The sequence below is a fragment of the Mytilus edulis genome, chromosome 1 (genome assembly GCF_963676685.1).
Source record: "Mytilus edulis chromosome 1, xbMytEdul2.2, whole genome shotgun sequence".
NCBI classification, from domain to species: Eukaryota; Metazoa; Mollusca; class Bivalvia; order Mytilida; family Mytilidae; genus Mytilus; species Mytilus edulis.
The window spans coordinates 118868154-118894471 of record NC_092344.1 but is presented as its reverse complement, the minus strand read 5'-3'; the positions used below and the strand labels follow the sequence as shown (position 1 = coordinate 118894471).

Here is a 26318-nt window from a genome sequence, read left to right as displayed (position 1 = left end):
AGTCCTTTTAATTATATATCAAGAGTAATTGATCTCAAGAGTATAAATTGAGAATACTGTAATGTTTCCTTTTTACAGTTTTGAATGTATCCTTTTTCTTCAAACTTTCTTAGAACAAACATAATCTTCAATCTTCTTCAAAGTTCAAAATTTTATTTCCAAGGATTTATATTCACATTATAATTTCTCTACTTTCCAAGTCTATGAATGTCAAAATAAATGTCTTCTTTGTAAATTTAAAAGTTCTATTTTTTTGTAAAATTCCCAAGTTTGTGAGGTAGTCTTCTGTGTCCTGTATTCATGGTATTGGTTATTCTTCACCATGTTCACTGTGATGGTAACTGAAATAAAATATTCATAAAGAATATAAATCTAACTTCCATGAATTACATAAGCTAATTGTTATATGTTTGCAAATTCATTCTGTTAACATGGTTAATGCAAAATCATTAACTGGTCGTTTTTTTTTTATGCTTATTTGAATGTCCAGTGGCAAATATTTTATGTTTTCTAAATAACAACGTTAACTTATCAAAACATAATATTGGCCAGTCTGACTAGGTAAGTTTGTAATGTAAATGCTATGATAGTCTGAATTTCTGACATCTCAAGTGTGTGTGTATGGAGCAGAAGGAGTCGAGCAGAGTAAGGCTTAATGCATGCATTGAATCAGAAAGTGAGAAAAATAAGCAACACTGTACATGTACAATTAAACTTGAAACAGTTTTAGGTAGATAACATAAAATTATTTAAATTAACTGCAATTCTACAGATGAACTTACTTTGATATCAGGTCTGTTTTGCAGGGCAGTCACACCTACATGACATACATGTTCACCAGTAATATCAATCCTTGCCAATAATGTCCTTTCCTTTCATTTGGTAACAAGCTAAAATTGTATATATATATATAAATTAATCAAGAAGTCCAGACAAAAACTATATGTAGTATGAACCGATGCTCACTAATTTATACCTTTCCTATATACTTTTACTTTTAAGTAAATTGAAACAAATGGTAAGCTAACAACAGAAAGAAGATCAAGTTTAAGCTTATAAAAAAATCCTATATACATGCATGTGCAGATTTTAATAGAAGAACAACCTTTCAATGTACCTTGGCAATTGATAAACTTCAATTGAATCATAATTTCCTGTCAATATGCACATCTACATAGTATGTCCTTATTATCATGATTATCTACTAAGTTTCATGAAATTCTGTTGTGTGGTTTCAGAGAAGTTGCAATGACAAACTGTTGAAGTAGTAATAAAGCAAATAAGTTCAAAGGGGCATAACTCCTAGAAAAAAAAAATGAATTGTAATTTCCTGTTGATATGCACATCTACATAGTATGTCCTTATTATCTACAAAGTTTCATGAAATTCTGTTGTGTGGATTCAGGAGAGTTGCAATAACAAACTGTTGAAGTAGTACATTAAACTTAAAGCAAATAAGTTCAAAGGGGCTTAACTCCTAAAAAAATAAAATTGAATCTTAATTTCCTGTCGATATGCACATCTACATTGTATGTCCTTATTATCTAAAAAGATTTCATGAAATTCTGTTGTGTGGTTTGAGAACAGTTGTGATGACAAGAAACAGGACTTGACGTCAGACAGACAGGTCAAAAAACATTATACCCCCAAAACTTCGTTGAGTGGGACATAAAAATGCTGAATATCATGAAACTTAGTTAAATTGTTCATATTTTTTTGTTGTAAGCTCCCATTTGATTTTTATAAATTTAAGTTTGTCAGTTTCTGAGTTATAAGATTTTCTTCATACATGTCATAAGAAAAGGGGTGACTTTCAAGTTTTTGGAAATACATGTATCCTTAAAATTTCGTTAAACCATGTAAACTTTGATGACCGATTTATAGCTATTAAGAAAACCTCCTTTTAGTTTTCTTTTTATAAATTTCTGATATACATGTGACATTGAGAAATTATTGTTTGTTTGCAGTCTGACAACAGATTAACCAATTATTGCGCAACAGCCCAGTGTATTGCACAACAGCAAGAAATCTTTAATTGAATATACATGTAGATTCAATTCTTGAATTCATATAAACTGCTACTTTTGCATAGGTAATGTTTCTGTATTTAAAATCTGTAGTACTGGACATTTACTTTTGATATTTAGTATCATAACTTTCTTTACTTAAAAATTATTGTAACATTTAGGTACGGTACATGTATAAGTCGTTCCCAAACCTAATTACAAACATTAATGTGTAAACTATGTAAAAGTTTCAGTCAATGAACCATGATGAGGGGGTGGGGCTATATAATCTCCATGGAAACAATACTTGCAAATGCCAATAAATTAGCATACCATATATTATTGACTAAACATAAGCAGTTTATCTTAAACTGATCTAATCACAAACTAATACATGTAAACTAAGATAAGTTTCAAAGTCATTAGACTGTGACTGAGGGGGCGAGGCCAAATATTCTCCATGGAAATGAGATGTGCCAATGCTTATACAACTGAATACCAATTAACATTGCCCAACCACTAATGGTTCCCCTTGAACTGACCTAATCACAAACTAATACATGATAACTTAGAAAAAATTTCAAAGTCAATAGACCATGACTAAGGGGGCGGAGCCAAATTCTCTCCATGGAAATGAGATATACCAATGCTTATACAACTGCATACCAAATATCATTGACTTACCACTTGTGGTTCCCCATAAACTGACCTAATCACAAACTAATACATGTATGAGCAAAAGTTTCGAAGTCAATAGACCATGACTGAGAAGGCAGGGCCAAATAATCTCCATGGAAATGAGATGTGCCAATGCTTATACAACTGCATACCAAATATGATTATCCTATCACATGTGGTTCACCATAAACTAGACCTAATCACAAACTAATACATTATTGATGCCGTCGCCTCCGAAGCTACAGTACTACATATTTTTTGGTTCAGAAATAGTACATAGATGCAAAAGTAGCTGTGTAACCAATTTCAAGTTCTTTGACTACATTTATTCAGAAACATATAATATGTCAAATATTTATTTACAATCCAAATTAGGACCTGTATCAAGGACTAAGAAACTTGTCAACATTTAAGTGAAGCACTAATTATAAGAATTTTTGCATACATGTAGCAATATAATATTTCCTACAGAAAGTAACCAAAAGTTAGTGTGCAATAAATTCTATTATTGCATAGCAATATAATATTTCCCACAGAAAATAACTAAAAGTTAGCGTGCAATAAATTCTATTATCATATACTTAGACTTAATAACATATGATTTTTACCGTATGATAATAGCATTAAATTAAAGTATTTTCTATATTTTTCGAATTGGTGCTTAGCGGGCTGATATGAAAAGTTTATCACATGCTTCGATTGTTATCACATGCCTTTCCGTAACGTTATCACATGGCATTCTGGTGATACTCAGCAAATTCCGGAAAATACACCTTAATGCTACGTTTTCAGTGAAAAACATTACAAAGTAGTGTACAAAACAATTATATGAATACTGGAAAGTATATTGTGTAAAATAATTAAATTAAATTAAAAAAAAATATTAAATAAATGCATTTTTTAAGTTTTTCTGAAACATAATTTAGAAAGTTACTTTAAAAAAAGTTGACTTTTCCAAACAATTTTCATCATGTATATTGTTGAATTATTTTTTTGTCCATTCGTCCATATTAAAATGTTGGGTTTTTTTTCTCTCTGTTGAGGCATATGATAGAAAGATTTCTTATTGAATGTATCAAATTTTGGGTCCGACGTCCGTGAACTTTTTACTCTTTCAAGATCTTTTCGGGAACCACGTAGAAGGATCAATATATAAATCTGTTATTTTTCTCTACTGTTGAAGCATATGATAAAAAGACCATAACATGTCATTTTTCATATCGCATGTATTATCAGCCATGCGGCTCATGGGCTGATATTGAACCTAGGGCTGATAATACATGCGATATGAAAAATGCCATGTAATAATCTGATAATATTGCACTACAATGACTAGTGCAAAAATCTTCAAAAAATCATGACGTTATCAATGACAAACTCTTAGTTTAAACCAATTTTTACTTTCAAATATTATATTGCTATACAATAAAAGGGTTATTGCATGAATAATGGTGTATATTGTCCCTCGTAGAACATATATTGCACTCGCAAGCTTATGCAATATAAAATTCAACTCGGGACAATATTCCCTAATATTCATTATATTCATGCAATAACCCTATAATATTGCACCAGTGCAATACATCTTCAAAATTATTGCATGAATATTGGGAAATATTGTCCCTTGTAGAACAAAAATTGCACTCAAAGCTCGTGCAATATAAATTTTACTCATGACAATATTCATGCAATATCCCTATATTATAACTACAATTGCACAATATTAATCACTTTACCATAAGTTATTATAAAAAAGAAGATGTGGTATGATTGCCAATGAGACAACTATCCACAAAAGACCAAAATGACACAGACATTAACAACTATAGGACACTGTATGGCCTTCAACAATGAGCAAAGCCCATACCTATTGCTTGGTGTCAAGGTAATTAAGAATCTCAAATTTGATAAAAATAATTAAGCACGTATTCTTCATTTTGTGGTTTAAAGTTTCTTTAGACAAGTAAGATGCTGAAAGAATATAATATACAGATATAAACAATACCAAATATTCACATTATTTTTTCAAAATGGTCTCAAAGCTTCAAATTTGCAATTTCTTTAATGAAAAATGCACCAAAAAAAAATAATACCTGTAACACTTCGGTTTTGTACATTTCATGAGCAGGAGATTATCATGATTATATAATTTAGTCAAATACAAACTTATATAAACTCCATAAAAGTATCGTGCTTAAGCCTTTACATAAATTTCAAGAAAATCAACCAAAAACTGACCAAAAAAGGACTCATTTTTGCGGAGTTATCTCCCCTTCCAATGTTAATTTCCAAAGGAAATATAAAATGCCACTTTTGAGTTTTCCTCAAGTTAGATTTTATCATAATTTATGGGACTTTTTTCTGTGTATATAAAGGGCATAACGCTATAGATTAGAAGTAAAACATTTTCTGTTTTAATTAGTTTGAGGTTAACCGTTTCCTCCATAATGACGCTTTTTGACCCCACCCCTTTACTCCATAATGACGCCTTTTGACGCCTGTGTAGTACCTCAGTTGAAACGCATTGACTACAAAATGTCTGCATATTAAAAAAGACTTTAAAAAAATTGTATCCAATATGATGAATTTCATTGATGAAATGTTCGTTTTTACAATGCATTAATACTTTAAACCTGATGATTTTTTTTTATTGAAAAAATCCTATGCGAATCAAGTTTGTAAAAAAAAATTCCATGGAGGAAAGGGTTAAATCTTAGTTAAATTGTTTATGGTTTTGTAAAAAAAATAATTTGTCACTTCTAACTGTTAACATGGATAATTTTCAAACTTGCCCACAACAAGAATCAAAACTTGGAACTCTATGACCTCAAATTTTAAAATAAATCTTGGAAACTACATGTCCATGATTTACCGAGTTTGACAAGAGAGCAAAATTATCAAATAAACTAGGCATCATTTTAATATAAACATACCTCTCATCACAAAATTATTCATTGACTACTGCTCCTCTGTGCTCATATGCACATAAATCAATATAATGACAATCTATGAATCCACTATATAATCTAGACAGCAATGACCCAAACGAATTCTGTTCTGTTGCTTATCTTCTCCTACTTCTCAAAGTACTTGTACTTGTACATTCTTTGAAAATGCTAAAAGAAATAATGTTTAATGAAATGAAGTTATAATATCTGCCAAAATTGCATTTAATATTGCAAAATTGGCTTAGTTTTGATCTTTTAAACTAGACCAACAAACTTTCCCTGAAAAAAAAGGATAGCTCTTCTTAACCTGGTAAACATTTTAACTCCAGGTCAAATTTGCTCTGAATGCTTTAGTTTCTGCTTTCAGAGATACATGTATAAGCCAAAAACTGCATTTTACCCCTATGTTCTATTTTTAGTCATGTTGGCATGTTAGTTAGCAAGAGGGGTCATCCGACACATATTTCTAACTAAATAAGTGTAATTTAGTGGTTCAATTTGTCTTATCTTGCTGTTTATCATATTTTTTTTTGTTCTGTTTTTTATATTTTACATTGTATAAATCAGTCTCTTAGTTTTCTTGTTTGAATTGATTTACAAATTTGTGATTCTCATATAGGGTCCTTAAAAACTGAATATGCAGTATTGGCTTTGCTCATAGTCATTGTTGAAGGATGTAAAGTGACCTATTGTTGTACATGTTAACAGTTAACTTCGATGTCACTTGATTTCTGGTGGAGAGTTTTGTTTAAGGGTGCAATCAAAAGTTGCAGGCTTGACAAAAACCTGAAATCAGGTCATGTGCACACCCCTGAAGACATGATACCTGCACATTTTTCATAATCAAAGTTGTATGAATTTCATAGATTTTTACCTGGTCTTTCAAAAAATTCATGCTTCAGGGTACTTTCGCCTGCTCCATAAAGAGCTACAGTGTCTGCAAATATGTTTTCAATTTTCACTGTTTACAGTGTTGTCTCCCCTCAAAACATGTATATTTAATCTAATTTTTTAAATTATTTTAATCATTCAACCTGCTTTAACCCTTTCTTTAATGAATACCCGGATGAAAGTATAAACATGGCGCTCCCGTTTGTTGAAAACCGTGTCAAAATCAGACCGAATTTATGGAATTTACGAGAATTTGAAATGAGGGAACATTTTTTTTGAAAGAATATGGAAGAATTGAAGCCAAACTAGTATACTTTTTTGACGTAAAATGTTGTTTTATGTACAAAACACTTGGAATGGACATCGTTCAGTGTGAGGAATTTGTACAACCTCATAAAAATTTTCAAAATTTTGCCGTTTTGGGTTTAAAAATTACGATTTGGGGTCAAAGAGCAGAATTTTGAGAATTTCACCTAGATAATGCAGAAAATTTGAAAATTAGAATATTTTATGAATAAAAAATTATCAGAACATGAAAAAAATTGTGAACATGGTGTTAGTGAATGCAATAAATACACAAATAACTACAAACAAGTTTTTATTGACATTTATTGTGAAGATCTCCCACTTGAGTAATAGTAGCCAGGGAAGCCATCGTCTCAGAGTAGCTTCTCTCTGGGCAGCAATCGGTGAAAGGGTTAATTGAAGTTAATTAATATATCTTTACAACCAAATACAAAAAACATGATACTTTTTCACCAATTATGTTGATAAAAAGGGACTTCCCTCCATGTTTATTTTTAGTTGGGGAATAACCCCTAGTTTTTATACGAAACTGTTTATAGCAACCTAAACAATATTTTATTTTGAAAATAAGGGAGCTACCATTTGATTTTTATGGGGGGGGGGGGGGGCTAGGATGAAATTTGAAAAAAATAGGCAGGACAGGAGTTTTGAGTGTAAAATAAAGGCAGGATGAGACACTTTGCAAAAAAAATGCAGGATGACAATTTAGGTAAAAAAAAGTCGGAATAAACTAATAACATGAATAAAAAAAGGCAGGACCGAATAGAGTGAAAAATAAAAAGGCAGGACAGAAATTACAACTGAAAAAAAATGCAGGACAAAATTTTTCATCCTAGCCCCCCCCCCCCCTAAAAATCAAATGGTAGCTCCCTAATTATGTAATTTAAACATTATTATCATAATTACAATATGACAGATTTATAAGTGGAAAAAAGTGAATTTACACTTTTAAAAATTCCTCTATTTTCTCATTCACTATCACCATGATCACCACATTTTTTGTATTTTTATATTAACATTACGTACATGTAAAGCAGACCTTTCACCTTCTCAAGGAGTCCACTTCCCATGTACAAGAGGAGGCCCAAACAGCTTGATTTTGAGTAAGCTAAAAAAAAGTTCAAATAGATTATGATACACTAAATAAATACATAAATTACATGTACATAATAATTTAATAATAAATATGAATCCACAATCATCATGATCATGGTTTCAGAAATGACACATCAATTTAAATCAATAGATATCATACATCTGCATTGGCTAGAGGTACATGTATAGGGGGAGGGTTAAGATCTCATAAACATGTTTAACCCCGCTTGGATTTTGCGCCTGTCCCAAGTCAGGATCCTCTGGCCTTTGTTAGTCTTGTACTATTTTTAATTTTAGTTTCTTGTGTACAATTTGGAGTTTAGCATGTTTAGTATGGCGTTCATTATCACTGAACTAGTATATATATTTGTTTAGGGGCCAGCTGATGGACGCCTCCGGAATTTCTTGCTGCATTGAAGACATGTTGGTGACCTTCTGCTGTTGTCTGCTTTATGGTCGGGTTGTTGTCTCTTTGACACATTCCCCATTTCCATTATCAATTTTATGTATATTAAATTTTTATATCAGTGTTTTCTAATTTCTGGGTAGTCTAGTAGTCCAAATTATTATGACGTCTTGAAAGGCTATTATAATATTATTTTTTGGACGCTTTACTCTAATGTACAGTAAGGCGTACAGTAAGGCGTCAAATAAAAAAAATGTAATAGCCTTTCAAGAAGTCATAATTATTTGAACTAGGTAGTCTAGATAAGTACAAATTTATGTAAATAAGGGCAAATTTGCAGACTTTAATTTTTTATATAAATTAAATATTAATTATATTCATTTGGATTTTACCCAAGTCATGCAAGTTGGGCAAGGCCATTCTTTGCAGGAGTATATTTTACAGATTAAAATATTTTAACCATTTTTATATAAAGTAGGGCAATTTTTTTTTTAAAGCAGGACGAGTTGGTAAGGAAGCCACCACTTGACTTTTATGGGGTGGGGGCTACGATAAAAATGTTATCCTGCATTTTTTTTTAAAAGTTGACAGAACTCCAGTTCCGCATATTTTTCAAATAACATCCAAGCACCTCCCACACAGGCACTTGTCTCAGAAAAAAAATTCCTATATATATGTATTAAATATGTATTATATTAAGGTATATAGGGAATTTTTTTTCTGAGACAAGTGCCTGTGACATGGTGACCCCCCCCCCCCCCCCACCTCCAATAAAACTCACATGGTAGCTCCCTTAACAAGAGTGGGACATTTTTAGAAAGGGAGACGTGTTGTTAAAAAAGTAGGCCGTTTTGGCAGTGGGTCGAGTTGACTTGCGTCCGTTCTTGCCAATCTTCTGATCTTTGTCATGTTTGTCAGACTGATTTTCGGGTTTGCATGCGATGAAATTTATAAATTCAAATGTTTTTTTCGTGAAAAGTATACCACTAGCATCTTCTTAAATATTTGCATGATAATATTTACCTTTCGGTGCGCTTTCCAAGTACAAAATAGCGGGTATGTAAATAATCCATCAAAAAGGGGTTACACTAATGTCCTGACAATGTCCTGACAAAGTCCTGACAGAAATGTAAATGCTTAATACTTTTTTGTTATTGGAAGGATTTACTTGAAATTTGGAATCAAGCAAGATGAGAACTTGTATTTAACAAATAAAATTAAAAAAATAAAAAAAAAATAATTTAAGACTTAGAAAACTTGACCTGACCAACTTGACTTCGAAAATACTATTGTCCTGACCGATATGAAACGGCTAAAAAATAATTTATTATTGACAGGATAGACTTCAAATTCGATACCAAGGAAGATTAAATCATTTATTACAAAAATATCAGAAAAAAAAGAGAAAAAAAAAATAATTTTAAGAGTTAGAAAAGTTGACCTGACCAACTACACCTTTGCCGTGACTCATGTCCGGATCGATATAAAAATGATTCTATCTATTTTGTTATTGTAATGAATGAATTCAAATTGAGTAGTTAAGAAGTTTGCAACATTTAACAAAGAAATCAAAAGAAATAAAAAGAAAAAAAATGTTGAAAAGACCAAAAAACTTGACCTGACCAACATAGGCTATTCACCGAAAAAAGGCATGTATCTTTAAAAAATAGAATGACTATGTTAATTACTTGAATAAATGTCTTTAAGTTTGAAAACTATCATTATCTTATTAAATTTTTAAATGACTAAAAGAAAAAAGTTAACAATTATTGCAAGGGTAAATAATATTGACCTGACCACTGTAGGACTTGATAAATTTTCTAACATGTTAACCTCTTACCTTAAATTAGTGAAATTAAAATATCCGATCACAATAATATTAAAAACAACATTGAACACGAAAGATACAGTTAAAATGAATGAAAGAAAAATGTTAGGCCCAGTTCCAGTTGCTGAATGTGAGTATTGTTTATTCATGTTAACATTCTCTTAAGTTGCTCTATTAGTTAATCTGATTAGGGGCTTGTGATGATAAGATTAATCACCTATTTGTTAATCCAATTAATTAATTATGAACTTGAACTTGTGTGTTAATTTATTGTATTTCTTTGTGATTCCAATATAATATTAATGTATATGCTTGTATACACATCCTTTTCAAACAAAACGAAGCCCATTTCCTGCTTTTATATGACATGTATAATCACTCAATAACTAGATAAAACAAAAAATAACTTATTGATTGTAAAGAAAACATTCCAAATTGTGATTATAGTAATTAATATAGGTGTGTTTTAATTCTATTGATTATTGTCACCTTCCTTTGCCTTTATTTTAATACATTTTTTTTAACTGAGTTATTGCACCAAGAAAGAAAAAAAAACTTTCAATTTACTTATTTATTAAAATCAATAGGTAGCTAATCACAATACATTTTTATAATTTTTAATTGAGTTTATTAATTCAATAATTAGTTTCATTATTCACTCTGAGTTATTAATCAAATTAAGAAGTAGATTTGTGAAACAAAGGGGTAAACAATACTCACAGTCACTCAGCAACTCATATTTCCCCTATCTTTTCATTTAACAAAATTTATTTGCTTTGGATGTTGTATTTTATGGATAGGAAATAAATAAATTCAATAACAATATAAGGTAAGAACTAATAATGTATTAGCACTTTCATATCGGTCAGGACATTTACTCACAACAAAGTCGATGTTCGTCAGGTCAAGTTTTCTTACCCTTTAAGTATTTTTCCCCCAATTCTTTTCAAATAAGTATTTACTCAATGTTACTTTCTTGTCTTGTGTCAAATTTGAAGTCAATCCGACGGAATTTAAGAAATAAATTACCAGTTTTATATCGGTCAGGACATTAGTCACGGTTGGACGTGGTTGACCTTTTCTAACTCTTAAAATTATTTTTTTAATTTTTTTTCTTATATTTTTGTAAGAAATGATTTAATCTTCCTTGGTATCGAATTTGAAGTCTATCCTGTCAATAATAAATTATTGTTTAGCCGTTTCATATCGGTCAGGACAATAGTATTTTCGAAGTCAAGTTGGTCAGGTCAAGTTTTCTAAGTCTTAAATTTTTATTTTTTTTATTTTTTTATTTTATTTATTAAATATAAGTTCTCATCTTGCTTGATTCCAAATTTCAAGTAAATCCTTCCAATAACAAAAAAGTATTAAGCATTTACATTTCTGTCAGGACTTTGTCAGGACATTGTCAGGACATTGTCAGGACATTAGTGTAACCCATCAAAAAGACACACAACTTTCTTGTTTAAAACCCGGTTTCTTCAAGTTAATCGACAAGCAAACCATTTCAATTTATCTGTTTATAATAACTTGTTGATCCAACAGTTTTGAAAAACCAGAGGTCCTCGTATTATCTATCAGACTAGTATACATCTTTCCATTCTTTTTAACTGTAAAACATGAATTCAGCCAGCAGCCGACGAGCGTCCATGGATGGAGTTGCGTCATAGTGTAAAAAACGGCAACGGTGATTTTTTCGGGTTTTCGTATTCCATTTGTCAAGCTTTCGAGAATACACTTTACGATCATTTACGTATATGATTGAGAGTTAGTCCGGAACCCGGTCTGGAATCAAGAATGGGGATTTAAGTATTGAAAATAAATACAAAAAAGTTCAGAAGTGGTACACTGAGTATTTTAAAATAGGCCTCTGTTATAAAACAAGGATTTGTCTACAAATCAGTCACAGCCGCTTTATATAAAACTATGAAGAAATGAATCGGAGACATAGGCCTACATGACATTATCATACATCAGTGGCGGATCCAGGGGGGTTGGACCCCCCTTTTTGGGACGATCAATGTATTTGCAGGGGGACATAGTTAGAACCCCCCCTACCCCCCCCCTTTTTGTAGCCGTCCCGCCGGCTAGACCACACGACCACCTGGGCCTCACAATGAATAAAGTTTTCGGTGGCCGTGTGTTACCTTTCCTCGTCAGTTTTATATACTTTTAATCTAGCGTCGTACTACATTACATGATATATAAGCCATGGAGATGTTATTGTTCAGTACAAATTAATGCAAGATACAGTCACAGAAATTATTATATGTATAAGAACGTCTAAGTTAGATTTATCCATCGGATCACCAGCAATGATGGTGATACATGGCTGTGTATATATATATAGTACAATCTTTATGAATTTGGTATGATATATATGTCTGTATGTTTGTCATGATGTTTGTGTATAACCAATGTGTATTGTCTTGGTATCAATCCTATGATTTTGGATTTCAAACCTATAAAAATTACTGACTTACTTACTATACACATCCTAGCTTAAATCAGAGAAGAATTAAAGTCTTGGACACTTATTATGGGCGGGGGAGGAAAGGGGGGGGGGGGGGGGGGTCACTTATGTATTCATTTAAGTGCAATCAAAATTTTACCAATCGGACAGACCTTCAGTTAAAAATTCGTGTCAAGCTCTTTTGTAATCATGATTATTAGGAAACATCTTATAAGTTTTCCTACTGTCTCCTTGATTTACTCGATACAATTAAGATTCTAATAATAGCCAGTGCTGAGGGGGAGGACAGGGGTAAGGGAGACAGGGAGAAAGGGGGTAGGAGAAAGGAGAAAGGGGGTGGAAGAAAGGAGAAAGGGGGTAGGAGAAAGGAGAGGAAGGCTGGGAGACAGGAGAAAAAGTTGGAGAAAGGAGAAAAAATAAAATATCTCTCCTTTTAAATTTTTTTCTAATATTTCAAGAAAAAATATCTCAAAAGGAGATTTTTTATTCTAATGGGAGAAAGGAGAACGGGGGTATGAGAAAGGAGAAGAGGGGTGGGAGAAGGGAGAAGGGTACCCCCCTGTCCTCCCCCTCAGTGCTACATTATCAGCCTGATAGATCCTTGAAATGGCTAAATTTTGGACTTGACAATATATTTTGTTTTATAAATTCTCCTCCTATATTCTGAATAAACGTTAAGGTCACAAGATCTTGTGGACGACATCAAAAGTTCAATGTGGAATAAACAAAACTTAATTAACATAGTTTTTTCACTGCCCCCCCCCCTTCCCCCCCACCTTCTTTACTTAATTTTGGAAAAAAATGATTGAATATACATGTAAAATTGATGTGAGATAAGCAAAACTTGCAGCAATGTTTACCCATCCACCACACCCCTAAACTATTTGATTTATTTTTTTTTATCCTACATTGATCTTTTAATGTCGTCAGTGTGTCACTTATGTTATCATGTTTGTCAATATGTCGAATCAAGTCAAAATTGTACTTACTAAATTTGTAATTGAGATGTAGGTTGCCAAATTTTGAGAAGCCACGGGAAGTTCCGAACTGTTCGCTAGTACATGGCATGACTAATGGGGCCTGCTTTTTTAACAGTCAGTGCCCCCCCCCCCCCCCCCCCCCCCCCATCCCTTTATACAAATTTCCGGATCAGTCAGTTTATGTTTAATGGTAAGTTTAAAGGGACTTTAAATATTGATATTTTTATCTTTTATTCTCTGTCTTATCTCGTTTGATTGTATTTTTTGTTATAAATTAATGTAATTGGTATCCTCTTTCCAATTTCATCGTTAACAATAGACCTACAGCAAAAGGCCCTGTACTTTAATTTTCTGTCTTGCCTAAAAATACTTTAAATAGTACCCCTTTCTTCCCATAGTCCCACAATAAAATAGAAGCTTAGCAGGTAATTTGCTCTTATTCCACACCAAAGGAGGATAAATGTATGATAACATTTTAATGTTACCGGCATTATTCTACATACATTGATTCTGAGACTACTTTAACATATACATTCTAAGGGCTTTAATATATTAAAGGGCGGGTACAAAATGTATAAGGGACGAAGGAACACCATGTGACTATTGCATTGGTTGTTGTGATTAAAACATGATAAGAGTGTTTCCTTCCCCCTGCATCTTATGATCCTCATTGAACAGTAGAAACTACTTCAGACATTAAACAATCTGAAACTTTTCAGGTACTTTCTATATGCTTATGTGCAATTTCTTGTTAGCATAGTTTTGTACTTGGACAGATAATCAGAATGATCAACAATCAAGTATATTAGACAACAGTCCGGTCTATTGCCATTGGTGAAACCTGGTATGAGGTAATTTTAATTCAGCCTTGTACAATATATACATAGACTACAGTCATTTTTGCTCAAGCATTGCAAATAAGGTTAAATGTTAGATGTTTTATATTGTTTTAACTGCTTTTATGGCAATTATTTAACCATCCATCATTAGCATGATTAGTTGGTTGTTTGAAAGACACCCAGCAGGGGCAGATCCAGCCATTTTAAAAACAGGGGGGGGGGGGGGGGTCCAACTATATGTCCCAGTTCATATGCATTGATCGGCCAAAAAAAAGGGGGGTTCCAACCCCCGGACCCCTTGGATCTGCCACTGCCAAGCACTCTTTGTATTTATAATTCAACTTAATTGTAATTACAACCTTTAGAAAGAAATATAGAAAGATTTTTTTCAATTTCTTTTTTTTGTAATTAGGTCAAATAAAATAATATCTGTGTTCATGCTATTCAGCTATTACATCTTTGAAAAAATAGGATAGGTAGGGATTTTTTTTTATTTTACATTTTACATATTTTTCATTGACTCTTTGGGCTGATGGGAGAGAAATTCTGACATTAACAGTTCTTATTGATAATTGGTACGCTATTTCTAGGCTTAAAATATAGGGTAGTTGCGAATGGATGTTCATAATGAACAAAAGTTAATTATTTTAATAATAAAAAATTATATTAGTACATGTACATGTATGTCATGTATGTACTCATATTATGCAAATATTTAAAGTTATAGCCTTGAAGCAGAGATTCACTATACATATGTATGTCTGGCATGCAGAATGTTGAAAGCAAGTTAAGAATTTTACTTTATACATGTATAAGCAGTCGTGCGTATATCATGCATGGTACTTTTACATCTTTGAATATGATACAGCCGTAATACGGATGTTGTAGAAACGTCCGTAATACGTATGTTTACGATACGTCCGTGAAACGGACAATCCGTTTTACGTCAGTTTTTACACGTACGTTTTACGGATGTATTTTTACAGACGTTTTACGGACGTAACCGTTTCATCCGTAATACATCCGTATTACGGATGTTTTACGGACGTTTATTACCACGGCCGTGAAACGTCCGTAGCTATTTTACCTGTGTAGAAGACATTATGCTATACAAAACTAGAGTCCAGAACTAGAAGATTTATTAATTCCTTCCCTTTTTTTTATCAAAGGTACATAAAATGCAGAAATACTGACCGGTAATAGAAAACTCTTGTAAACTGAAATCTAATAAGACAAACAAAGAACTAGTATATCTATATATAGGATTATAGGATCGTTAGAATATATAGATACCAACATAGATTATATTTTTACCAAAAATATGAAAATATTGAAAAAATGACAGGTAAAAAGAAGATAATAGTACAGGTGTTGATTTGAATTTGTCCTAGGTAACAAAGAATGCTGCTTATCAAAACTAATCTGATAGATTATACAGACTATGGATGCACAATACAAGTCAGCTAGCCATCAATATCATCTTCATGAATACACTCTGGTAAACATTAGGGAGCTTTAAATTTTGACAGAGAATTTTGTGAGATGACACTTTGATTAAGATGAACGACATAGTCTTCCAATGTTTAAACATTACTAAGTTATGGGGATGGGTAACTAGTAGGATTTAGACCATAAACTTTCAACAAACTACCTTTTGATTTCAATTAATTTTTCCATAAACAAGAAAATTATTCTATAAATCATAAAACTGAGATCCTTTTTTTACATTTAGCATGAAATTTATGCATTTAAATAAATCAATAACTCGTTTTCATGGTGTCTTAGTTCGGATGCTACTTGATTCAGTCCGAATTTAACAATAGATCGTATCGCTACAATGTTTTGTATTCACATTCTGAATTGTTGAAGGATGAAGGGGGAACTCACATATTAAGTAATAAAGTTTAGAATTATATTTTGATATAATGAAATTGTCAAGGAAGGTAGCTCGGTTGCCTAGGACTCAATCATTTTTTGATGACTCCTTATTCTCTGCCAGCTGTCTTTTATTTCAAAACCAGTGACAGGAGTAAAAGAGCCGACACTAAATCAAACTCCAGCAAGTATATAAAGTCAATGCAATGACATTCAACATAATAGGCCTGGCGGTAGTAAAATCTCCACTTTATCCATTTATTCAGTTCACAAGAGAGCTTTATTCGAAGACAATAAAACTGCTTTACTAACAACATTACAAATAAAATGTCTGCCTAGGTATTGGAAGTTTGAACCAGTAGAATATTCAATGAATGTAAAATCTTTCCTGTGGAGAAATATGGTCTGCAGAGATTATAAGTAAGACAAACATTAGAACTTGGGTTTCAACCTCAAATTACAAGAAATAAAAGACAAATTGTGTTCAATCTTCTTATGGTAATTTTAAACATCTACGACAGACAAGCACTTAGTTGAACATATGTGAAACAAAAAATAAGCATCAATAAAATAATTGAAGAAAATAACGTAAAATACCACTTGTTCACTTCTGATTTGCTTGGGACAGTTAATGGTCACTCGTTGATTTGATCATAATCCTGTGTCATGAATACTTGAAAAGACATCAGCACTCGTGTTTAAGTTTGTCAAAACATGATTTGCCGATGGCTTTACTTGCCGTGATAAATTCACTTCTAATAGCTTTAGTCTTGTCTTTGTATTCTATCGTTAAGCTTACATAACCTGGCGATTTGATAAAACACAATCTAGTTTGCCACATTTGGACATAAATAACTGTTTTTGATCAGATAAATTATTACATGTTGGATTGGGATCAAGCAAAGTAAAATAAATGTGCGGAAGGTTTATAGAAGCTAACACCATCATGATAACTTGTTTCGTCTCATATTATGATTGAATTTCATGAAGCAATTTATAAGCAATGGTATTCAAAGGTCTTCAAAACAGGAGTAGAAAGCTGATAATGTTTATTATGCAAAAGTAAAATCTGGCCATCTAAGCTAATGAATCTAATAGAATAAACTAATACTACTTTCACAAAGGTCATTCGGGAAAAATATCTGAAAAGACCTGAATAATAGAACAAAAATAATTCTAAAATTTTACATTTGTACTGCACTAATACTAGTGTTATTTTCTTATTTTAGTTTTCATGAACAATCTGAATGTGCCATAGTGTTTAATATCAGTTAAACAAAACTTTTCTTGTAATGTTATTTTTTTACCCAACCAACAGAGCTGGAAAGAGCCAATACTAAAATAAGAGTCAGATTAAACTATAAAAAGAAAAAAAAATGCTTTGTATGAAAAGATGAATTTGGAGTATGAAAATATCTAAAGACTTTGCACTGAAACAGAAAGATGGCAGTAATGCAGGATAAGTTTTATGTACAAAATTCCACCAATAAAAATACTTTAAAAATTTTATGATACAGTTGCAAATATTTCCATAGAGAAATTTGATTGTTTTCAGAGGCAGGATTAAGACAATATTATCCACTGAGATTGGCTATTTCAATATATAGGAATCTGGGGTTTTAAAAAGACTATCAAGGCTTTCTGAACAATAAGCAATTAAGTCCTGGATCTATAAAAAGATAGCAACTTCTTATTTACCAACATCAACGCTTCCCTTAAAATTCAGGGAGGTACAAAACTCAATTTCATTGCTATAAAATAGTTTGAACTAGGAGCCAAAACACTTAAATAAATATGTGAACTTTTAATAAACTCCATCACAATTTATCAGATTTTTTTAAATAGAATTTTTGTGCAAAATTAAGGAGATGTGATAAAATTGCCAATGAGACAACTATCCACCGAAGACTTAAGTACAAGGGTGTAAAAAATACAAGTCATCATAGGGCCTTCAACAATGTGCTTATTACATATTGTTCAGATAAATACAGCTTTAAAATGCAGGGCAATTCATTTGTTTGAATTCCATTCTTCACATCCTGAAACAAATCTTCAATTACATGTGCTCTTTATCAAAAAAGGGTAAACAAATATTTACACCAGTTTTTTAGGCTCTTAAGATGCCTGATATCAAGAACACTAAAGGTAAAATGGAATGTACAATATGCTGTCTCCTACTTTGTGAAAATAAGACAGCTAAGCTAAAGCAAAGGTAGATCAGTGGTAAAACAAGTTAAATGAATTCTGAATTTCGCTGATAACTTGTACAAATGTAATTTGATTTCTGATTGAAAATGCAAAAAAATGTGGATTTCCTTTCTTGAACCTCTATTGTTACTAGAAATTTCATTATTTGCATTATTTTTTTTCTCTTTTTAATTAACATGTGAGAATGTGATAAAAAGGTTGTCACAATTAGAACTGAATATGAATGGGGAATAGAACGCTGATGCCACTTTGTCTTTAAAAGTCATGGCTGCTAACTACTTTTACAAAATACATCAGTAAAATATAAGTGCAAGATATTTTTCATTCAGCCAACGTGAAAAAAAAGCACTAACACAGATCAAGCCCTTTATATTTGTCTGCAAACTTCTTAACATTATTTAGGAGATATGAGGTGATTTCCCAAAAAATGTGACAGGTTTCTCTGTAACTAAGGCTCAATTCTTAATATCTAATGACATTGTTTAATTCATCTGGAGCTATGATATTTGGCTGAAAATACAATAATATCTGTAATATTTGAGAATCCTTTAGCTATAATTCAGCAATAAGGAATTTCTATATGTTTGCAAAATAGAAAAAAATTCTAAAAGTTGTACAATGAGACACTACCTGTGAGAAAGGCACAAAGTATTTTATAGACTGATTAAATCTATACTTAATCAATTGGGTTTTCTCTACACATATAATTAACAAAAACTTCTAACACAATCAATATGGATATTTTAAAAATGGTAATAAATAAGAAAAGCAATTTAAATCAATTGTACAAGTGGAGAAGTCCTAACTAGAGAGTCCTAGTGGCACTAAGATCAGATAAAATGGTTTGTGGTATAAAAAATCACCGTCATCTCAAAGATAACATCAGAAAGCTTTGTTAGCTTCAGATTTTATTTAAATTGACAAATTACTTGTCCAGCCCTTTAGGCGATTTATGCAGTCGTATTGTTCTATGTACCATGACCGTATTGTTGGTAAAAAAGACTTGTAATACCACCTAATGTCCAAAACTATAGCTTGTAAAATGAAGAACAAAAATTACTGTGACAATTGACACCTTCCACTTGAATGTAAAGTGCTTCTGATCATAAAATTCTCCTAATTCCAAGTGCTAAGTAGGTATTTTATTATCTACCCAGTTTAAAGTCAATCATGATAGCCCTCTTTTAGACATACAATAGTTTAAACTTTCAGATTAACTTTAAAAATTAATTGAATATAAAATTGAAGGTGACACCTTTAGCACAGAGTGTCTGTTATAAAGATTAGCCATCATAAATTTTTTGGTAAATCTTTTATACACTAATATTTTCTGGTCACTATGCTTTGATCTGAATCGCTCCAAAGTTAATCAGAATCTTTTTAAGTCTTTTATGACTAGCAGAAAAGGGGAAATAATTCATGTGTCAATAATTTACAGCAGTGCTTTAATGCAGACTTAAACCTTAAGGAACTGTGACCTCTTTCTTTAAATAATCTATGAAAAGGAGCTTTTTCAACTTCAAATAAAAGCAACGAATAGAAAGAAGTGTGTAAAAACAAAATTTTACCATGACAATAGATGAAATCATATGTTTTGATTGGAATATAATAAGAATCTCTGATAGATATTCTAAGAAAAGTAACTTTCAGATACAATCATCTAAAAATTATTTTGCTATTTTCATGATATTATAAGAACATTTTGACAGTAACCCACCAAAGAAGCTACAAGAAAGTTAACATCTTAGAATTAACATAACCAAAGATTTGTATTGCAAGACTAACTATACAAATCCTTGACATAACCTTCATGAAATCAAAATTAAAACCATGCACACTGAAAATTATTTTTTTCCTAAATGTTCAACTTTGTTGTTCACTGTATGCATGAAGGCAGCTCATCTACATCATTTTGTATTCAACTTGCAAAAATATTCTCAAAATTAATTTGTAGTTTTTAATTGTTTCTTATTTTTAGCAATTTTAATTTCGAAGAATTCACTTACAGTTTTGATTTTGACATCATAAAATTACTACATACATGTGCATATAATTTTATAAATATTTACATGTTTAGTAACTTTTGAAATGAAAAACCAAGTAATAATTAACTTATGAATTCTTGAAAAAGTTTCAAATACTCATATCATAATAAACAGCAAATTTGTTCGGTTGAAAGAAACTATTTGTTGAAAATTGGTAAAGAATTGAGTTAAGAGTATATTTCTTTTTAATTTATAATTTGTATAAAATAATAAGGAAAAAACTTAATAACCCAAATGCTCTGTCCTGTGGACAAGTAAATATTTTACTATTTTAAACTACATTGAAAGTCTGAAAAAAACATTCATTTATACATATTCCCTATTTCCATTCTCAAATTTACATGTAATAAAAAATCGAGAAAAAAAATTAAAGTTGTCTTCATGATAAAATTGGAAGGAACCTCTATAAATTTGCCCAATATAATAGCAAGGGATGCTAATATTAATCTAATTATGGGAAAAGAAAGAAAAAAAGTTTTCTGTCTTAACAAGGGAGATAATTTTGAAATAAGACATGAATTTTGTATGGTCTTAATAATAAAAGGAATTTTTAAATTTGATGGTGCAACAACTACATATTGATTTTTTTTTTCAATTGAGATTTTTCTTTTTCTTTTGTACGAACCTTTTATCTGTGTTTATTGACAGTATTTGCTAGGATTCCATAACTATTTTTTATTTTACAATATGATAATATTTTTTATGATTTCATAAATTTCTAATATCAGATATTCATTATTTTTATATTCCATGTTAACAATATCAAGTGTTTCTCAATAATATAAATACTTGTAAAATTATTTTAAACAAAAATCTCAATTAAAATTAAAATATGATATAATTAAGAATCTGAATCAAACTGGAAAATGTTAAAATAGGCTTTCAATACATGTAGGTAGCTGATCATTTCCAGGCCTTTTATACATTGTAGCTACAAATGTAGTTATGCAGTATCGGTTTTGCTCATTGTTGAAGGCCATATGGAGACTTATAGTTGCTTTCTTCTTCTACATCATGGACATTTTTAAAACCTTTTTTTTCACTTAATAATTTTATACAAATATTGTTTCCCATAGAGAAAAAAATAATTCTGAAAGGTTTAACCATATAATTCATATGCAAGTATACATTGTAAAACCTGTTAGAACATCTCAACAAGAAGATTACATAAAAAAAGTATGGTTAAAGCTTCAATTGGAAAACAGAATTAATACAACATCATTGCTTTTCACTCTCAAACTAAAGCGGTCTTTTTTTCAGTTTGTGAGTGTTCCCAGTGAATTTACACATCGAGAAATTCCTTCAAAATAACCTTTAAGTGTATTAATATCATGCATTCACTTATACATGTAGTGTCGAAAAGTTTATTTTATATTTCATTGTTTTAAATGAATACTAAAATCTGTTTTAAGTTTTATCAGTTACCAGTTTTATACATCAATGATTTGTACACTTGCTTGTTTTCTCCCCAGGGCCTTATCATGCTTATAGCACTGTGGTGCTATATCCCATTTAATATACTGCTTTCTTTGTAGCTTCTATAATAGAATGTATTATAAATGTGGTTCTAAATTTTGGGGAAACAATGCTTTTGCAAATCTTGTGGTAGTATTTGAAAATACAGGACAGAACATTATTAACATGATTTTTTAACATATTTCAATTCAAAACTTTTTTTTAACACACACAAAATATTACACAACAATTTTTGTCTGCATGCAAGTACTTTTTTAGGTGTAAGAAAAGACGGTCAATTAAAATTGAGCAGAGAAACAGATTATTCACTTTGTCATAATTTGTACATTCATTTACATCAGAATTTTACATATCCATTAAAATTAATAACTTTTTAAGAAACGTGCATAACGATGACTACTCAACTCATCACAGAAGTTATTAATTTTTCTTATAACAAATTGTGCACATGATTTGAGAAGACTCAATCTAAAATATGTGTTCAATATTGAAATAATGTTGAGGACATTTAAGAAATTATTAAATCTCTTAAATTATTTACGACAATTAATTGATAATTTTACTGTATAAGAATGAACATCTGGTATATTCCACTCAGATCACAAATGTATTAAAATAAATTAGTAACTATTGGAAATATATTTACTAAGTAAAACTTTAAGACAAGAAATTTAAACATCAAATTTTCTGCAATATATATACATATTTTTTTATTCCCCTTCCTCTAGAATACCAAAAGCCAGAAAATGTGTAAATACATGGGAAACTTTGCCTAAGAAATATATGTACAACATATTTTCAACTCTTATACAAGATGAGAGTATTAATTACAACATGTACAACAGAAAAAAAAATAAACTTAAATTAAATAAATTACTTCTCTGTGGTCATTTTCCTATAAATCAATTTCATATACAAATAATAAATTAAAATTAAGGTTTACTTTTAAACATGGTAATAAGTCCACACCAATTTAATTCCTTGTTCGACGGACCCGTGCGCACCTATTTTTTTCAAAACAGATTTTTTATTTTTTTTATATTCTCGCTTCCTGCATCCGGAAATGTAATCATGTCCATTTCCCGCACCGTTTTTTTTTGTAAATATAATAAAAAGATCTCAACATTCGTTTTTAAAATCACAGTCTAACTTGTATGTAACGATTTTAAACCTATAAGCACCCCACCACACTGTGAAAATAGCCATGAGAATATTTGTTTCAGCATGAAACCAATTAATCCCAAGTGAGAGTGCTCTGAATAAATATGTAACAGCGGAAATACCTGTACAGAACAAAACATTGGTTTCTTTCCCCCTTACTTATATTCCCTATCAAAAAATGTTCGTCGTTAGAATAAAGTATGTAAAGAACTTCTGAAAAGAGTTGCCATCATCTGCAATTATATTGTATGTTGGCGATACAAAACTATCCATACTTGCTGCAGGTTTGAGAACCTGTCCTGGTTGATTCAGGGACCTGTTGTTCAGCAGTTATCGCTTATTGATGGGGTATTTTCCCGTTTGGATATATATAAATTAGATCGTTGGTTTTCCTGTTCGAATTGTGTACACTAATAATTTTGGGGTCCCTTATAGCTTGCTGTTTAGTCTTGATCAAGAACTGTGTAAAAGGCCGTACTTTTACCTACAATGTATGCTATGTTTGATATTATCAGGTTGGGAACAACCCTCCCTTAGACAAGAGGTCATTTTACTGTTGTAGAAAAGAAAATACAAATACAAAGGTTTTGTATTGTGCTACTATACAAAACCTTTGAAAACTTAGATTTTTTTACTCAAAAAGAGGAGAAATACATCATATTTTAAACAACTTTTCTAAAAGAGCGGTTCACTTATTTTGAATAATATTAAACTGTTAAAGTAAATGTGTTAACATGGTTAAAGTCAAGGAATATTACAAAATTCTTGGACAAGATTTGACCATTTAATACCAGATAGATATTATAGTTCTTTGGGAAAATATGAGCCCTTGTGTACTAAAAAATGTTTTTTTTACAAAAAAAATATATTATAACTTATATTGACACCTCATAAAAGGAAATTTATAACATTAAGGGGTTGTTCTGGACCTGATTATGACTTGGATAAAGAATTGTCTCATTGTCAGACACATACATAGACCAGATTTAATTATTCAATTATTTCTTGTTGAACATGTTGAAAGGGGAAAAAATGCTTCATAAATTTAAGAAATGTCAAAGTACAAGTTCAAATCAAGTTTTAATATTGTCAAAACCTACTATTTTATGTTAACAAACATAATTATAATCGCTCGCCTTTGCTTTTCAAGCTTCGCCTCCAAAATTTTCAAATTAAATATTTTTTTATTAAAATTTTCAAATCGCTCGCTCGCCCCAATTTTTGGAGTCCAAAAATCTGCAGAACAAAAAATTAAATTGGTGTGGCCTAATATATGAAGTTATTAAATGTCTAATTTTTGGTTTTTAGTCTATTAAATGTACATGTAACTAAGCGATAGATTTTATATGAACTTACTTCTTAAACTTCTTCCCTCCGAGTCAGGGGTTCCCCGTTCATTATCCGAGTAGTTTTCAGAAATTCCTGCCGAGCTGATACTTGATGGTCTTTCATCTTTGATACTTTTATGTCCAGTGGAGTAGTCCATTGCCATCTCACTACATTCAGATTCATGGGTCTTTGGACTGAAACCATTATCATCGTGTTTGGGTTTTTTAGCTGGTGAGAATGCCGAGTGGTAACTATCTGTATCACTAGTGCTTACTGGTCTAAAAGCACTACTGGTTCCTTGATTCATGAATTGCATACCACGTTCCATATTTGCTCGGACAAATGGAGGTACCGGTGCATATAGTGGAGCAGGATAGGGTTCTCCAGGTCTGTACATTGTAAAAGGTGTTGTATATGGTGAGGAAATTTCTTTATCTCCACCATTTTGATTTGGATATGGAGCCCTTCCACCTTCATGATTTTCTGCAGTTGATGCCAGTACCATCAATGCGGGTGAAGTCAAAGGATTAGGTACAAAAGTTGAATTCTCCATCCCTGCACCTCCAGCTTGGGCTGCTGCAACAGCCGCTGCATGGTGAGAGAAAAAAGGTTTATGCCAAAAATTAAATCGAAACATTGCCAACTCTGACAAATTCATAGTTGTAAAAATAAAGTTGTCCACATTCAATAAAATAAGTTTTTATATAGATATCACTTTTAACACTGTCAATACACAACAATAAAATGTCAAGTGACAAAGTTATGTTTCTAGTTTTATTATTTAACTGACAAGTAGTGTCTATTTGTGGTTGGTTGATTCTGTCTAACCAAACATTATAAGAACAGCCCACTTCAAACAAATTATCTTGGTTGGAACACTCATTATTAAACCTACCTCCACATGCGCAGAGTGGAACGTTCCATATTTGGAAACTGTCAATAACGACTAAATTGTAAATTTCCTTTGGAAAATAGATTTATGTCATATTTTATCGATGAGCCTAGTTGAATTTGTTAAGAACGTATCGACAATGCACTGTGAAATTACAAACATATTATATTTTGCGTTTTAGCTGAAAACGAAATTATGTTTTGTAAACAGTTTGCGCGGACTTCATTCAAAGTTGAAAGCTAAAGTGAGTGTCGCTAAAATTAAAAGTGTACAAAGACAACACACTTTCATTACAAAATATCAGTGGATGCACTTCCTTAAGTTGTTGTGCAATAGTTTTACTTGCATAGCAATCATTTTCATAGACAGATGACATGAGAAACTGATGGATAACTTCGACAATACTCACTGATTACTGTCAAGATGACACCGGAAGGTCAATTTTATATTGGATGATGGGATAGAAGGTGTTTTCCGAATCTAATTATAGAACATAATGAAGAAACTATAAACATTCACGAAAAAAGGAAATCTCTGTTCAAATACGTTTCGCGACACATTTTATGGTTATTGATTTCTTATTATGCATTTTTACATAAAGAAACCTAACCGATAAGGCGGATTGGAAAACTTTTGTTAAGCCGATAAAAAAAGGGGGGATCAAAAATAGTTTTAATCCGGCCACACATTCATTTGTCACCAACGTCGTCAGTAGTCCGTTTTTTTTTAAATGACATCTTCAAATAACTAAAATTTATTTATTCAATGTCGATAAGAAGCATTCAAAACAGTAAAACATAAAAAGCATACAATTTTACTGCAATACATCATAAACATGCATTTTCAGCAAACAAAACAGAACATCATAAAAAGCATACGATA

General features: G+C 31.2%; 1 protein-coding gene and 1 long non-coding RNA gene across 9 annotated transcripts in view; both read right to left on the bottom strand.

The window, feature by feature from the left end:
- The window catches only part of LOC139502896 (E3 ubiquitin-protein ligase Rnf220-like), a 54579-nt gene extending 28669 nt beyond the window's left edge, over window positions 1–25910 (bottom strand). For 4 of the 7 annotated variants that reach the window (XM_071292568.1, XM_071292575.1, XM_071292581.1 and 1 more), the window contains exons 1-2: window positions 25722–25839; window positions 24572–25132 (exon numbers count right to left, since the gene is read on the bottom strand). In XM_071292568.1, coding sequence (XP_071148669.1) covers window positions 24572–25132; window positions 25722–25812 — 652 coding nt within the window. In that variant the 5' untranslated portion in view covers window positions 25813–25839. The other 3 variants (XM_071292596.1, XM_071292603.1, XM_071292611.1) reach the window with 1 other exon arrangement.
- Window positions 134–11828, bottom strand: LOC139502945 (uncharacterized). Of its 2 annotated transcripts, none has more exons than XR_011658981.1 (5): window positions 11662–11828; window positions 7856–7937; window positions 5618–5800; window positions 783–890; window positions 134–341 (listed from the first exon to the last, which is right to left on the bottom strand). It is a non-coding gene; the product is annotated as an uncharacterized lncRNA (long non-coding RNA). The 2 variants fall into 2 exon arrangements; XR_011658980.1 differs by lacking the exon at window positions 11662–11828 and adding an exon at window positions 9354–9411.
- Window positions 25911–26318: the final 408 nt, after the last annotated feature.